At 32.3% G+C, this 17330-nt stretch overlaps 1 protein-coding gene across 1 annotated transcript in view; it reads right to left on the bottom strand.

Moving 5' to 3' along the window:
- The window catches only part of Tmem26 (transmembrane protein 26), a 43697-nt gene that overhangs the window by 8893 nt on the left and 17474 nt on the right, over positions 1-17330 (bottom strand). Inside the window, exons 3-4 of the mRNA XM_078041571.1 lie at positions 13011-13121; positions 10186-10406 (exon numbers count right to left, since the gene is read on the bottom strand). Of these exons, the coding sequence (XP_077897697.1) occupies positions 10186-10406; positions 13011-13121 (332 nt within the window). The remainder of the gene's footprint in view (positions 1-10185; positions 10407-13010; positions 13122-17330) is intronic.

The following is a 17330-nucleotide window of genomic DNA, read 5'->3' as shown; positions in this document are numbered from 1 at the left end:
AAAGATTGCACAATGATTTCCAAATTATGAATGGCCAGTAAAACTCCTCCTGGCAAGGATGTTGGAATTCAGACTCATGACAATGTCAGAAGGTGGGTACAGCAAAATCAAAAGGTCAGTAAATCTTTCCCCCAACAAATAAGTATAACACCAGACAAATTGTCAAAAATAACCATTCCAGGCTATGGAATGCAACCAGAGGCAAACAACAAATTGATTAGCATTTATTCATGAAAATGTCGGACTTCAGGTAAAGAGCAGGGAGAATCTGCAGCATTTTTACTCATGGATATTGTCATATCTTCAGCTTGAGTGTGTTCAAGAAAAATTGCACTGGACAGAATTAAACAGGCAAGGAAGAATTAATTCAGCACTCTTGCAAAAAGGAAGATAGATTGAACACAACTCTGCTGAAACAAAAGATAGGAGTTTTTAAGTACTGGGGCTAGCTAGTGGGAAAGTTCAGGGTGGAGGTTGGTCAATGTTGACTAGATCATTTCTGTTTGCTAATTGTTATGTTGTGCTCTTACACTGACACATAGACTGGAATTTATCTTTCTTCATGATATTTTTTTCCATTTACTATATACATTACTGCATTTAAAAGACCTGGCTCCTAGATCCTTGAAAAAGACATTCTTGGCTTTTCAACCCTCAAGATTCTGGGAGAAGATTTACATCTCAAAGAGATGGAGAAAAGATTTACAATTTCAATTTTGTTTTTTTTTAAATAAAAGCTCTAGGAAAAAGGAAGCCCTGGACTCTAGGCAGTAAAAGCACACAAAGTTAATTCAAGTTGTGAACATGTTAAGACCCTCTTGATCAGTAGGAATGGGAGTTTTACCAAAAAGTGCTTGGCGATGAAAACCAGAGGCCCCTTGCGGCCTGAGGTTTGGAAAGAAGTATGAAATCTCACACTCAGAGCTGTGGTCAATATAAGTAACAAACTTCCTTGGAAATTGAAGGGAAAATCCACAGCTCTTCTATTTTGAGGTTGCAATCCCACTTGGGATTAATAGGTAGCAGACAGATGTGAGAGGTGGGAACATGAATTTAAGAGTAAATTCTGTAGACGGGGTCTTCTGTGCTGACTCCCACATGCTTTTCTTTTAAAAAAAAAAAAAAAGAAAAGAAAAGAAAAAAAGAAGAATCAAGGCCAATCTGGCCCTGCCCTAGCCTAAGTCAATAGGATGTAGTACATTTCTCAGCAAACAACCTTTTATCTGTAGAAGAAATGCAGGCTCAAATGCTCCTACCCTGTCAATAAAAATAAACACAAGTAACCATAAAGGGGGAACTTTTGTGACCTTTATGCAGAACAGATTTCAGAATTCAGAAAGACACAAGAATCAGAAGCAAAAGCCTACCAACTAGAAAATCCGTAAGAACAAGTTCCAATTAGAACCAGTCGGCCAAGACCAAGGTAACCCTGGGTTGCTTTTAGATCTTTAGCATGTCACTATAATAGTAAAATTTCCCCTCCATGGGGTTAGACCACACACAGCAGGGACTTGAAAGTCTGAAGCAAATTTGCTGCCAGTCAAATGACAGGAAGTGGACATGGCTGAGGCTCTCTGGAAACTTCCCTGGGAATCTAGAATGAAACTGGACAATGAGGGTCTAAATTGACTCTCTCCTTTCTGAGAGGATCCACCCACTCTACTTTTTGTCCTTGACAGTGTCTTTATTCATTTTTCCTTTCCCTTCTGATAAACTCCTTCCTGCTATTATGTGCGGGATTTGAGATCCTTCCTGCAGGGTTACAAAGAACTTGTCATGAATCCCTGTGGTTGTTTCCACTCCACCGGTGGATCTCTCTGTGGAACAGCCGAAGGATAAGCTAATTTTAAATATAATGGAGACATGGTCAAAGTGAGAGAGCTATAAAGAGCCTAGATAAGTTCTCCTTCCTGTATGGTGACTGACTAAGAAATCGCTGGCAGTGCCAAGAAGACCCGAAAGGATCTAGTGTAAATTAAAAGATGAAGTATACCTGGAATCTTCCTGAACTTTAAATGTGCTACTCAATCCATACACAGATCAGAGGGTAGAAATCCTAAAGGATCAGTATTTGATGACAAGCTCTGCCCAAATTACCAACTAATCACAAGTTTTGATGTGGCCACTGGAATGCTAAGCTAAAAATAGAACTAAGAATTTTAAAAACCTGAGACATCAGTGATTGCAATCCAAGGAGAGGTAGATTCCTAGGATTAGGTAAACTACAGCTACAAAGGAAGAAACCTGAGGTGATAATGGGGAAGTTTGAAAATGTTCAGTTTTCCACAAAGAAAGTATGTGAAATGCAAAATGTAGAAATGTGGGACCTATAATTACTCTGCAGTGGAGGGACAGTCAGTAGAAACTCACCCTAATGGGGCTTAGACAGTAACGTCAGCAGAAAAAGACATCAAAATAGACAGTGTGTATAGTTGAAAGAATGAATTATGTTTTATAAATGAAAGGAATATCTGATGTCAGTGACTTAAATAAAAAATCTAATAATGAAATAGCAAAAATATAAAATTATCAAAGAGAAGCTTTAGAGTTGAAAATATATAAATTGAAATGAAAAATTCACTAGACAGACTCTGATTTTTTTTTTTACTCTATGTCTAGATTGGAGATGGAAAAGGAAAGAACCAGTGACCTGGGAGATAAATCAATGGAAACTATCAAATCTGAAGTTCAGCAAGTAAAACAGATTGAAGAAAAATCAATTGATGGAACATGGTCAAGGATGTGCATTTTTAATAGGATTCCCAGCAGAAAAAGCAAACAGAGCAAGGAAGTTATTTAAAGATATAATGGCTGAAATATCTTAAAGAGAAAATAATTTACAGATCCAACTTCAACAAAGCCTTATAAAGATGAAAAGCAAAGAGAAATGCACCTGGACATATCACAGTCAAACAACTAGAAGACAAAGAGAAAAAGAAACCCTGAAAATAATGAAGAGAAAATTGATTCATCATGTGCAGGATACCAACAAAATAACTAATGATTAATATCTAATATGAAACAGTGAAGATCAGAAGACAATGGGATAGTATACATAAATCCTGAAAGAAAAATAAAGTGGTAAACCAAGAATTCCATCTACAACAAAACTATTCTTCAAACATCAAGACAAAAATAAACACATTTCCATGTAAAGAAAGACAGAAGAGTGTGTTAATTAGCCCATTTGCCTTAGAAGAAACACTAAATGAAGTCCATTCTGATGAAGGGAATTACATTAGACAGTAATTTAAGTCCACCTGAAGGAATGAAGAGTATCAAAATAGAAAATCTAGAGGCAAACAGAAAAGACATATGAAATATTATATGACCATATAAATAGCTTCTTCTCTTAACTTTATTTTTTTTAAAAAAAAACAAAAGATTGGTCTGGTAACATGTGGTAACATGCTCACCTGGCATGCACGGGGTGCTGGGTTCGATCCTCAGCACCACATAAAAATAAAATAAAGATGTGTCCACCGAAAACTAAAATATAAATATTAAAAAATTCTCTCTCTCTCTCCTCTCTCTCTCAAAAAAAAAATTTAAAAAAAACCCAAAAGATTATAAAGAATAATAATGACATAACTATGTGGTTTGGTTGTAGCATACAAAGACATATATATATATGTACAACCATAATATCAAAAAGGAGGGGGATGAAATGGAGTTATGGGTAAGGAAGCAAATGAAGCTATAGAGCTGTGATCAAATGGAGAAATATTGGTGTGCTTTGCTGGAACTAAAGTTAGTATTAATCTATGAGAAAGTCTAAACAAGTAAATACACATTTTTCTCAAGCACACATAGAATATTCTGCGAGGTAGGCTATATCCTAGATAAATAAATCTTAATAAATTAAAAATATTAAATCATTTTAAATTATATTTACAGACTATGATAAAAGTAAATTTTTAAAAAAATTGGAAAATATCCATATATTTGAAGTTAAATCTCTTTTTTATAAATACTCACACAAGGGAAAATCACAGGAGAAATTGCAAAATATTTTGAATTATATTAAACAAAAGGATAATTTGTCAAAATTTATAATGCACTGGAAAAGCACTGCGTAAAGGGAAATGGATGGCTTTGGATGTTTATGAGGAAAGAAAGAAGGTCTCAGATCAATAGTCAAAGTTTCCACATTTAGAAATTAGAAAAAAAAAAGAACAAATTAAATCTGAAACAAGCATAAGATATAAAACAAACAGAGCAGAAATGATTGAAATGAAAATAGAGAAAATCAATAAAATCAAAAGCTGGTTATTTTTGAAGATTGACAAAATCAGTAAATACCACCAAACAAAAAAAAACAAGTAAACAACTCCCCTCTAGGAAAAAGGTGGAGAATGATAAATAGCCAAACCGAGAAATGAAAAAGAGGGTATCACAACTGATTCCATAGACTTTAAAATGTAGTAAGTGAATAATATGGACAATTTTATGCCATAAATTAGAAACAAATGAAACTGAACATCTAGAAAGAAAAATACAACCAAAATTAACTAAAGAAAGAAAATATATAAATAGACCTATTAGAATCAATGATCTTGATTTGGCAAATTAAAAAACAAGCAAACGGGCTGGATTGTGGCTCAGCGGTAGAGTGCTCACTTAACACATGCGAAGCCCTGGGTTCAATCCTCAGCAACACATAAAAATAAATAAATAAATAAAAGTATTGTGTCCAATTACAACTAACTAAATAAATAAATATTAAAACAAACAACAAATAAAACTTCTATAAAGAAGAGCCTGGGCCCAGAAGTCTTCCTAGGTGAATTATACAAATACTTAAAGAAGAAATACCAAAATTTTTCAAAGTAAAGGAGGGCATGCTCCTGGGGTATTTAATAAAGTCAATATAACCCAGATACAAAAGCCAGAAAAAGATGTTAGAAAAAGAACAGTAGAAATCAATATTCCTCAGGAGCATTGATATAAAAATTAGCAAAATGTTAGCAAACTGAATCCAGGAACATTTAAAAAAGAGTATACAGTATAGCTAAGTAGAATTTATTAAAAATACATTGAGAGTGGTTTAAAATCTAAAAATTAGTTAATATAATATACTTTTATAGAATGAAGAACAACTAACATAAAATCATCTCAAAAAAAAAGCAGAAAAGGGATTTAACAAAATTCAACACCCATAAACACTTATAAGAGGAGAGAAAAACTTCCAGTAATACAAATATAAAAGGGAATTTAGTCAAGTTGATAAAGATGATCTATGTATAACTTAACCTCACATTATCCTTAATAGACAAAACATTAATCTCTTGAGATTGAAATATTCACACTTTACTTCTTTTTAACATTGAAAAAAAGTTTCTTGCTATGCACTATTTCAAGAAAAAGAAACTAAAGGCATATGGATTAGAAAAAAATAAAAACTGTCCTTATTCATAAATGATCTTATATGTAGAACACATTGAGGCATAGGACAAATAAGCAATTTAGCACAGTTACTGGGTACAAAATCATCATACAAAAAATTGTGTTTCTATATAGCAATGAAAATGAAATTAAGAAAGTGCTTGTGTAGCAAGAGCATTCAAAAAATAAAATATATAGGAGAAAAACATTTTGGAACAGCAGCATGAGACTTGTACATTGAAAATAGCAAAATGTTACTAAGACAAATTAGGGAACATCTTTACACAAAAATGAGACGTTTCAACAACACGACATAATATTGACAAGATACCAACTCTTCCCAAACTTACCCTCTGATTTAGTTATTTCCTATCAAGGCCACAAATTTTTCTTTTTATTTTGTTTGCTTTTGCTAGAACTGAATAAGGTAATCATGACAATTTGAAGGAAACGCAAAAGACCTTGAATAGCTAAGTCATTTTTTATTTTTTATGAAAAGAAATGTCAGAGGACTTCAAGTATCTCATTTCAAAAGTGACATTAAAGCTACAGTAATCATGATAGTATGGCTTTGGTATAAAGACAAACATGTAGTTTAATGGAACATAATAAAAAGTCCAGACAAAATCCCTTAACATCTGTGGTCAGTCGATTGTTGATGAAGATGCCAAGGCAACTTGATAGGAAAAGAATATTTAAAAAAAAATATTGTTGGAACAATTAATTCCAGCTTGGGCAATAAACAGGGCTGGGACAATGACAATATTTTTTTTAAAAAGCAAGTTGGAAACTTACCTCACACTATACACAAAAATGAAGTCAAATTGGACAATAAAAATCAATGAAAGAATTTTAAAAGTTCCTTTAAAAAAATTGAAGAGAAAGTATTTTTGATTTTTAATTTTTAATTTCTGATTTATTATTTCTTAGATATGATACCAAGAAGCATGATAGAAAAGAGAAAATATTGACGACAGCTTTGGACATCAAAATTTTTAAACTGTGTTCTTCAAAAGATAACATTATAAAAATAAGTGGAATAATGAGTATCGATACTTGCATTTATATAACTGATAAAGGACTTGTATCTAGAATATATTTCAAAACTGTTACAGCTCACTAATAAAATAGTCCAATTTGAATGAACAAAAATTTGTTACGCTTGGTGGCACAAACTTCTAATCCCAGCGACTGGGGAGGCTGAGGAAGAAGGATCACAACTTCAAATCCTCAGCAACATAGTGAGACCCTGTCTCAAAATAAAAAAATAAAAATGTCTGGAGATATGGCTTAGTGGTTAAACACCCTGTGGTTTAATCCCTGGTACACTCCTTCACAAAATAAAGTGGGCAAAAATTTTAATAGGCACTTCAAAAAAGATATATAAGTAGCTAATAATCCTGTGCAAAGATAATGAATAATGTTCATTGTTAAATACAAATTAGAGCCACAATGAAAAAAAAAAGTCTGAGCAAGAATATGGAGAAAATGGAACTATCATACATTGCTGGTTGGGAATATAAAATGGTAAAGCTACTCTAGAAACACTGTGACAGTTTTTTAAAAAGTTAAATATGCACTTAAAATAAAATTAGTCCTTCTACTTCTAGGTAATTATGGGAGAGAAATGAAAACACATGGAAATGTTGGTAAATGAATGTTCACAGCAACATCACTCTTAATGGCATAAAGCTATAAGTAATGCACATATATATCCACTAAACAGATGAACAAATGTGGCACATGCATAAAATGGAATAGTATGCAACAATTAAAACAAAAACCAGAAAGATTAATATGAATGAACCCTAAAACATTATGCCAAATGAAAAAAAAAGACAAAAAAGAATACCTGTTTTATAATTCCATTTACATGAAATTTCTAAAACATAAAGATCTGTGCAGGCAGAAAGTAGGTTAGTCGTTGCTTATGGTGGGTGGCAGAAGTGAAAATTGATGGCAAATAGCTATAATATTTTTTAGAGTAATGAGAATATTCTAAATCTAGATTTTATTTATGGTGCCACAAATTTATAATTTGATAATATCATTAGACTTTAGAATTAAAATAATTCAGCTTTTTGGTGTTTAAACTCTTACTCCATAAAGCTGTTAGAAAAAAATTGTAAGATCATAAGATTTAGACACCTAGATAAATTTAAAAATTAATCAGATGAACTTTAGTTGTGCCAAAGGAGTAAATTGATTTATTCTTCAAAAATGATAACTGACATATTATTTAAAATATAGGAAAGAGATTTAGGTGGAGCATGGTGGTGCACTCCTATGATCTCAAGTACTTGTGAGTTCCAGGACAACCTCAGCAAAACAGTGAGGCCCTTTCTCAAGTAAAAAAACCATATACATATACATATATATATATATATATACTATGTATATAGTATATATATATATATGGCATATTTGTGATGTAGTTCTCATACCTCATTATTGTATTGTAGGCTTTCTTCTAAAAATGTCAGCTCAAAATATAGAATAAAATAAGAGAAAATAAAATATCATAATAATAAGCTATGCTGAACAGACCACAATGAAATAACCAATTTATTATAAACATCTTTTACTTAAACATTAGTTTATTCTCCCTGATAAAGGAAGAAGGCTATGTCTCAGTGGGAAGAGATTAAAGATCTCCTTTGAAAGACAGACATTTCACAGTGTCAATTCTTACAGTAAAGGCAGGACTTGAGACAGGAAATCAGACCCTGGAAGCTGGCTTTTAGGAGACGAGAAAAATTCTAGATATACTTTAGGACTTGACTTTGGGTGTAGAGGACATTTGAGTATTGGAGGTACATGGGAGTAGAATAGAGATTACAAAAGGCCACTAAACACACTAAAACTTATATAAAATGGCATACTATTTGCAGATATTATGTGCACATTTCCCCATATACTTTAAATCATCTCTAGAGTACTTACAACACCTAATATAATGTAAATGCTATGTAAATAGTTGCTGCACTGTATGGTTTAGGGGAAAAAATGACCAGACAAAAAGTCTGAATATGTTCACTATATAGACATTTTAAAATATTTTCTATCTGCATATGTAGAACCTGTAGATATAGCTTGCTTGGAATATGATACATGTTTAAAAATTTTAAAAATATACATTTGTGAAAGTATTCAGAGCGATATGTAGACCCTGAAAGGAATCGGGGGATTTAAATATCCTGAAATATCATGTGTTACCTAAACCCTCACTGAGTTGAAATAGACTTGTTTTGGGTAGAACTGAGCATCCTTCATGCAGCACTTGCTTCACCATTCACATGTGCTACCCATTCTCTGCCTGGCACCCTGCCTGGCACATGTTACCCAACAAATCCATTGTTGGTGAAAAAAGGCCTCATGATTTTCAAAGATTTTTTTTTAAGACTGGGGAATTAAATAAACTTATTTAATAGTCAACATTTATTGGCAACCACAGATCTATAAATTGCTTCTTGATGTCATTTCTGGATGGAACTCATAAAGAGTCTAATAATTCAGTTTGGTATTTCTCAGATTTTTATGACAGGCCTGTAAAACATATCCCCTCCCATTTCCCTAAATATTTAACATGTATATATTTATTTCTAGAAAGCTATAGTTTGTTATCCTTGTATTGTCATGTCCCTGTCACTGTAGATATTTATTATTTTTATGTGATTTGTCATGATATTTTCACATTTTTCTTAGAATCACATTGTGTTATAATTATCATTAAACTACTTAAAAATAAATTATACAGTGTAAATCACAGACAAAATATAAGGCATTAAAACTACAGAAATAAACACTTTGAAGACAATGTACCAATTTAGATTTGATTCTTTTTAAAAGAATATGTCAACTTAATGAGCGAAAAGAAAAATTAATATAAATGAAACAAGAAATGATCTTGTAAAGATAACCAATGGTTATAAATATAATTTGTACAATAATTGAGATATTAAGTTTACTCAATAAGTTAATATATTTTGCTCAGCTTTATGTTATGTTGTTTGAGAAACACAGCATAAAGTAAACTGTAGCATTAAAAGCCAGCCTCATTCCAATTTATTTTTATAGCATAGTGCAAAACAACCCAAGCTTAAAGTACATTCAGGCACTGAGACTTAAATCCCTAATGGGAAGAAAGTAGTTCCATAAACAGATGTGATCATGGATTCTGAGTTTATTTGCTTGTGGCAAAAATAAAAGTACCAACTCAATAAGTTTTAATTTATAGGCATCTACACCAAAAAGCCTTTGGGCGCTTTGAACAAAACTGACTAAAAATAAAATTTTGTAAAATAAAACTTCATCTGCCCCATTCTACATTCACACAAGGGAATGTAAATTCTCCAACTGAAGAAGAGAGAGAGTTCTCCATGTCTTTTGGAATTACAGCTACACTGTGCTCTAGAAGAGGATTTTACAATCAGTTCCTGGTACTTGGTAATGTGAAAGAGGAATTAGGGATGATTTTTCCACTACAGAAGTTTTCCCCATAAAATGGCCCCACTTGACCTATAGTCATACAAGCATGCACAGCTTTTCTATTCTCATCCACAGGCCATATTATGCGTCCTTTTATCTGGTAGAAATCTCCTTTATGTAATAGTAGTGGTAGTAGTAGTAGTAATACTATAAACATCATATCAGTTCCAAGCATGTATCTAAATAGCTACAAATTGTATTATCTTAACATTGAACATATGAAATACTCAAATTCTTGTTCATAGGAGATACAAATTAACAGAAAGAGAGGTGCATGGTACTAACCTTGAAAAGAAGCACTGCAGTACTTACCTCACATTATTTAATCCCAGAGTCTCACTGGTAAATTCCAGTATGTCAGCAGCTGTTCCCACAAACATAAGGAGAAGTTCCGAGAGCTCGTCTCGAGTGATGGCACCTCCAATAGGTAGAAGCCATCTTCCAATTATTAGCAGTAACAGGAATGTCTGATGGAGTCCCAAAGTCCAAGTCGTCTCACATACTGCAGATAAGTTATGTACAAAAACTTTGGCCTGTTTAACAGAAACGTCAGACAGAAGGATTATGAGCTTGTAGAGAGATGCTTTCTTCACCACAGCTTTCAAGTTAGTTTGCATCTGTAGATGTATTCAGGAGTTAACCCTTCTTTTACTGATGAAAATAACACTCTGTTCTGCTGAACACAGAAAAAAGAAATATACATCTAATGTGGGCCTTAAGGTAAGGCTGCAACTAGCAAGTAATTTAAACCTTATACTTCTGAGTGAGATTGCACATATGATATTTAAAAAGCCAATTTTACAATGTTTTAAAGATCAATGCTCATTTTATTATACTCTATAACAAAGTATAATACATAGCAAAATTGTATAAATTCCATATTAAAATCACAAAAGGAGTCCTATAGTTTTCTTTTGCAGATTTAAAAATCTGAATTTACTAACTTGAAGATATTTTTAGCATAGTACAGTCTTCCCTTTCATTTATTATTGCCTTAAAACTGTATCTTATCAAGACAGCAAAAATGTAATAATGTTTATCATGTTATCTTAAAAAAGAGAATAGCAGTTATTATTTTTACTCTGAATATTTAACATATTATAAAATAAGTTTAAATTAACAAGCAAATTTCAGTCTGTCATTATTCTTAGACTCAGAAAAATTTATATTCTACTAATACATTTCCTATGAACTCATTTGCCCATTTACCTTCTAAATAAAATTTAAAGTATATTTTGACCTTATTATGTTACAAGTTTTTAAAGACTAGTAGGTCTTAGGTCTTAAGAATGATAATTTAAACTTATTCATGCAAGTGATAAATATTTTGTGCAAAAATCTACCCCCTCTCGCTCACTTATCCCTCTTGATCACTTATTGATATCAAATGAACAAGTACAGGGAGAATAAAAGAAAAGGCAGATGCTAAACTGATTGAAATCATGCAAGGTCAAGAGTCTTTCATTTGTACACTTCTTTATATTTTTCTATGAAACTTCACATGCATCTTATTTAATTCACAAAAGAACAACATTAGCAGGGAAGATATTAATTTTTTAATTGTCAGATGAAAAACTGAGAGATACTAAGTAACTTGTCCAATATGATATAAATAAATTGGGATTAGAATTAGAATTAAAACCCAAGTTAATTCTATTCTTACTGACAAAATCAATATATTATTTTCAAGAACATGTTTCAGTGATAGGGATTCCTTGATTCTTTCTCTTTTATACCACTTTGAAATAGGCCATGATGGCTTTGCCAAATACCAAACCCTTGAAGAAAAAGAAAGTCATTCTATGTTGGCTAAAACTCCTTTCTAACATACTTAAACAAATAATATAGGACAGAAGTCTAAGCTAGTTCAATAAGACAAGAAAAAGAAATAAAATGTATACTCATGGGTAAGGAACAAATAAAACTATTCTTATTCACAGAAAACAAAATTGTTTATGTAAAAAATCCTAAGAAATTGATCAAAAATTTCCTATAACTAATAAGCAAATTTGCAAAATAAAGATTGATATACAAAAGTCAAACTTTTTCCTATATACTAGTAAAGAATTAGATTTGCAATCTAAAAAGCAATATCACTTGCATTATCCCCCTCAAAAATGAAATATTTTCGTATAAACCTAATGAAATATTTAGAGGAAAATACACACACACACACACACACACACACACACACACACACATACACACACACATTTTATTCATGAAGAAACTACAAAATGCTTATCCAAGATGTCCTTCAGTAAGCAAATGGATAAATAAACTGAACAATGAAATATTATTCAGCACTAAAATGAAATAAGCTATCAAGTCTGAAAATACTATATATTTGATTATTTCACCTACATAATATTATAGAAAAGGTAAAACTAAAAAGGCAGTAAAATGACCAATGGCTGTCAGTACTTGGCAGGAAGGAGAGGGATGAATAAATGAACACAAGACTTTTAGGGCAGTCAACATACTCTATATAATATTATAATGGTAGACACCTGCCACTATTCCTTTGTCTGAACCCATAGAATGTACAATTTCAAGAATAAACCTTAGTGTAAACAATGGACTTTTAGTGATAATGAGATGGCCATGTAGATTTATCAATTTTTAACCAATATACTCTTCTGGTGCATGATGTTGATGGTGGCGGGGGCGGGGGGGGACTGTGCATATGTGAGGGCAAAGGGCAAATGTGAAATCTCTGTACCTTCCTCTTGATTTAACTGTGAACTTAAACTGTTCTGAAAAACAAATACTTTTTTTAAAAAAAAATTATATATATAAAATTAGGATACAAATGTGTTAATGATATAATTAAAATATTAGAATATCATATATTTCAGTGTATATATCTCCATTATATAGTATCTGAATTGTCTTTTAATACTGTAGGTTACATACAGTATTAAATTTATGTAAAATGTTTAAAATATATTATGTAAAATGTTTAAAAATAGATAACATACAATTATTTTGTGAATTTTCTGATCCAAACAATTAAGTTGGTAAACGTATTTAGGGAAGAATAAACTAGAAGTGGACAGCTCATTATGCTCTTGAAGTCCAACCGTTTGATAAATGTTTGATAGATCTTTTTCATAAATGGTAGGAAAAGCTCTCACCGTCTCAATGATATTCACTCCATTGACTTTCTCCTTAGACATCAGGGTGGGATCCGTGTCTTCTCTTCTGCTGATGTTCTGTGACAATCCTTCAGATTGAACATCACAATGCTAAAAATGGTTGTGGTGGTGTCAATATGCAAAAAAAAAAAGGCAATAAGGTAGAGTTTGAAATGAATTTAATCTCCAAGATATTATGAGCAGATATGTGATGCTTATACATGACTCATAAGCACTTACTAATATGTAAATACAGACTTGAGATGGAAAACCCCTTTTCAGTTAATTTGTGAAGAGGGTTAACTACCTGTCTTTGAGGCTCTTGAGGAAGCAGACTCTCTGAGTGACCATGAGAATTGCTGAATTGATAACTGATACCTGGAATCCCTTTACTGAACCCTGGAATAAGTATAATACGAACCAACAGCCGTAAAATGTAATCCTGGTCAGTACACTTACTTTCTCTCTTACCTGGAAGCCTCATTATCCAAAACACCATTCTGCTTAAATAAATAAACCAATTATTTTGAATCTTTCCTGTCAAATATTCTAACAAGTTTCTTTCTCTCTCTCTCTCTCTCTCTCTCTCTCTCTCTCTCTCTCTCTCTTTCTCTCTCTCTCTCTCTCTCTCTTTTTTTGGTTATGTTCAGTGGTACAGACATTTTAACTTTAGGTTGATTTAGGTGTATGGAAAATTTGATGATTTAATTTCTGCAAGTGAAATGCACAAGATTATTATCCTGCAGATAAAAATGGAAAAAGTATATATAAGAGAGGAAAGAGACAGCACTTGAAAACATAGCTGTAGCCCATGCATATTTTATAAACTGGCTTAAAAAATGATTGAAGAACTTTTAAATATCTGCAATTCTAACACGATTTTTTTAAACACACATACACACACCACTACAACTATTACCACCCCATAGCCATGATTACACATTTGATTTATAGAAAAATTACTTAAGAGGATAAAATATTGAAAGCTATAACATGCTTTTTTTCTTAATTTTACTGGATAGTCATTGATTCTTCTATGCTCTTCTTGAAAAAATAGAAAAGACTTACAAGAAGCTGTTTTTTTTTTTTTTGTTTTCTTTTGTTTTGTTTTTTTTGCACTTCACCCAAGTAAGTACTGTTATGGGTGAAATGACAATGACAAGAATGATTTTTAAAAATGGCTATGTGCCCTATCTCTAGGAGCAAAAATATTGCTGTTTGCACACTTTCTGTGTCTGTGTGTGTACGTGTGTGAAACTAAAACTCTAAGAAAAAATAGTGGCAATTTAAAAATTTAATTTTTGAGTTAAGATCCAAATCCTCATTGCAGAGTAGTTTTGTGACTATAGCTAAGAACTTACTGGTCAATGGGACACAAATTTTGACTATTCTGCTTGCAGGCGTGAAAGCACATGATTATATGTTAAAAGTCATAACCTTCGTATGTTTTTGACATTCTTATCACTAAAAATCAACAGTGGTCTTGTTATTTCAGGAAAAAGTCATTCTTTAGTACAGTATAAGCCAACTTGGAAATAAATAGTTTTGCAATCTATATTATGGTATTCAGACTTATTTGAGTTCCTCTCCACTTATGTTATTTTGTTAGAGATTGATGAGACTTTTTTTAAAGTATACCTACATAAAGACAGCAATGAATAAGTGATTTGACTCCTTCAACCTAAACTGACTTACATTGTTTTTGTAGTTACATTGTTTACATTAATCACAGCATAGTGATTTTATGAGGATGACTTGGGTACCAACCTGCTATTTTTTCATGAACTATACCTTTAATATCTTAATAATTTCCACAGCATTTCTTTTTTTCAAGAGAGAGAGAGAGAGAGAGAGAGAGAGAGAGAGAGAATTTTTTAAATATTTATTTTTTAGTTTTCTGCGGACACAACATCTTTGTTTGTATGTGGTGCTGAGGATTGAACCCGGGGCCGCACGCATGCCAGGAGAGCGCACTACCGCTTGAGCCACATCCCCAGCCCCACAGCATTTCTTTAGGTCAAACCAGTCTATGACACCATTAGACCAGAGCATTTCCATTAGTTTAATTATGCCACTTCATAAGCAAATCTCACTGATGGTTAAGGCCACATTTGTCATAGCTGTTTTGTTTCCATGCATTCCACTAGTTTCTGGAATGAAGGTACCAAATTGGTGATCTAGGGGAAATATCTTTATGAAACAGGTCAGATGTTTTGCTCATGCCATACCATAGATTAGAACATGGAGGATGTAGAATAAATGGTAAAATGTGAAAGGAAATTAAATTACTCTTTTTCATCATGAAAACTTCAGATGCAAACTAATGCAAATTCCCTTAAAATATAGGATAGACAACTGAGAAAGGCAGAGGAGTTTAATGGATTGGGTGTCCATTATGATATAAGCCCCAGCACTGCTGTTGATTACCTATGTGTCCTTAGGAAAATTTCCTAAACTTTGTGATCTTCAAGGTCTTCTTATATATAATATAAATGTATACACCATGCCTAACTTATTATAAATGAGAAAATATATCTAAAAGCACTCTGAAATATAGAATGCTATAAAAGAAAAGTGATTATCATAACCAGAATTTCTTAATTTCCTAAATGAGTAGGCTAAGAGATTTGCTATACTTCACTTTATTCTGCTATTTCTTATTTCTTTAAATGGAATCCATTTATATATGGATTCTATTTAAATTATGCATAGATATATTTTTTCTCTCATATATATGCATGCATATATATATATACACATATATGTGTGTGTGTGTGTGTGTGTGTGTGTGTATGACATTTTTAGGAATTACAAAACAAAAACAACCCTCCTTTTATCTGTACTTTGCTACGTCAATGCCTTTGGGTTTATGGGAGCATATATATATGGATTCTATTTAAATTATAAAAGTACAGATAAAGGGGGGTTTGTTTTTGTTTTGTAATTCCTAAGAAAGTCATTTTACAGCATGTCACATTATTGCAATCTTATATACATATATATGAGAGAGAAAACATATCTATACATATATATACTATATATGTATTTATATATATATACATATATACATATATATATATAATTTTTGTCTCTCTCACTTTTACCATCTCCATTCTAGCTCACTGCCCATTTCAATCTCTGAGCATTCATTTTAATTCTCAGTGTCAAATCCATTACTACTAACGGTTCAATTTCTTTTGTAGTATGAAAATTAGAGAGGTACTGCCCGGGGCTCAAAAATCTTTTTTTTTTTTTTATTAAAAAGAGAGCTTTTGGTTGCATGCTATTTGTTGTAATGGGATTTGACCTGTATATCAATTAACTGTGCAATGCATTTATATTATAAAAGCATTTGGTAAAATGAATTGCTATTGTGGATGATAGCCATGTCATAGAATTGGATATGTAGGGAAAAAATTGATTTAAATCACCGGAGCTTATTTCCATACCCTTCAAAATAGTAAGTAGTAAGGAGATTGAAACAGTTCCCTAACTCCTTATGATACTTTTCAAAAAAAGCCATGATGTTTTGAACCAACAAATCTATAGTTAAAAAAAAAAAGAAGAAGAAGAAGAAACTTTTGGTGCAGAACTAGAGATGGTTTATCACTTTAATGATTTTTAGCCAGAAGATTTAAGGAGGAAAATGTTTTCTCTATTGCTTCATTATTTGTATTTGCTTGGAGATTTCTTCAAAGATAGTCCACAGAGCTAAATTCCCCTCTCATATGCCTACAATTTGGAGCAAGCATTATTAGATAAGTTTATATATTGGCAACCTAAGCATGCTATTAAATGACTATCTATAACAAAGAAATCTGTACAGGGACAAATTCTCAGAGATTCTGTCTAAGGCATTTATCAATGAAGTTACTAAAATGTTAGATAATAACCACAGTTCATCTGTAACAAAAGCCCTGGAACTGGAATTGTGAAGTCCAAGCTAGAGTCTGAAGGGCTTTGCTAACTGGCCCTCTCAGTTTCTCAAAAGCACCATCAACAATAAGTGACTGAACCCAATGCAAGCCTGCTGACGAGAGTTGTCTGTGTAGGAAGCAGCTCAATTAAAATGACTCTACATAAAGATTAGTGACTCTTAGTGGAAGCCAGATTATTTTCTAGGTCCTCAGGATCTCATACATGTAAACCCACATTTCCCTGTATGGTTTCCACATCTTCCCCGCTTGAGCCAGAATGTCAGGGCTCTGGAATAGGTTTTCTGTTTCACTAAGATGGCCCAGGAGACCCCCCAAAAGAATCTCCTTTCTTCTGCATTAACGGTATTTTAAAAAGCCCCCATAAATGGAAATGTATGTACAT

The sequence above is a fragment of the Ictidomys tridecemlineatus genome, chromosome 1, assembly GCF_052094955.1.
Source record: "Ictidomys tridecemlineatus isolate mIctTri1 chromosome 1, mIctTri1.hap1, whole genome shotgun sequence".
Classification (NCBI taxonomy): domain Eukaryota; kingdom Metazoa; phylum Chordata; class Mammalia; order Rodentia; family Sciuridae; genus Ictidomys; species Ictidomys tridecemlineatus.
This window is presented reverse-complemented; position numbering and strand designations above follow the sequence as displayed.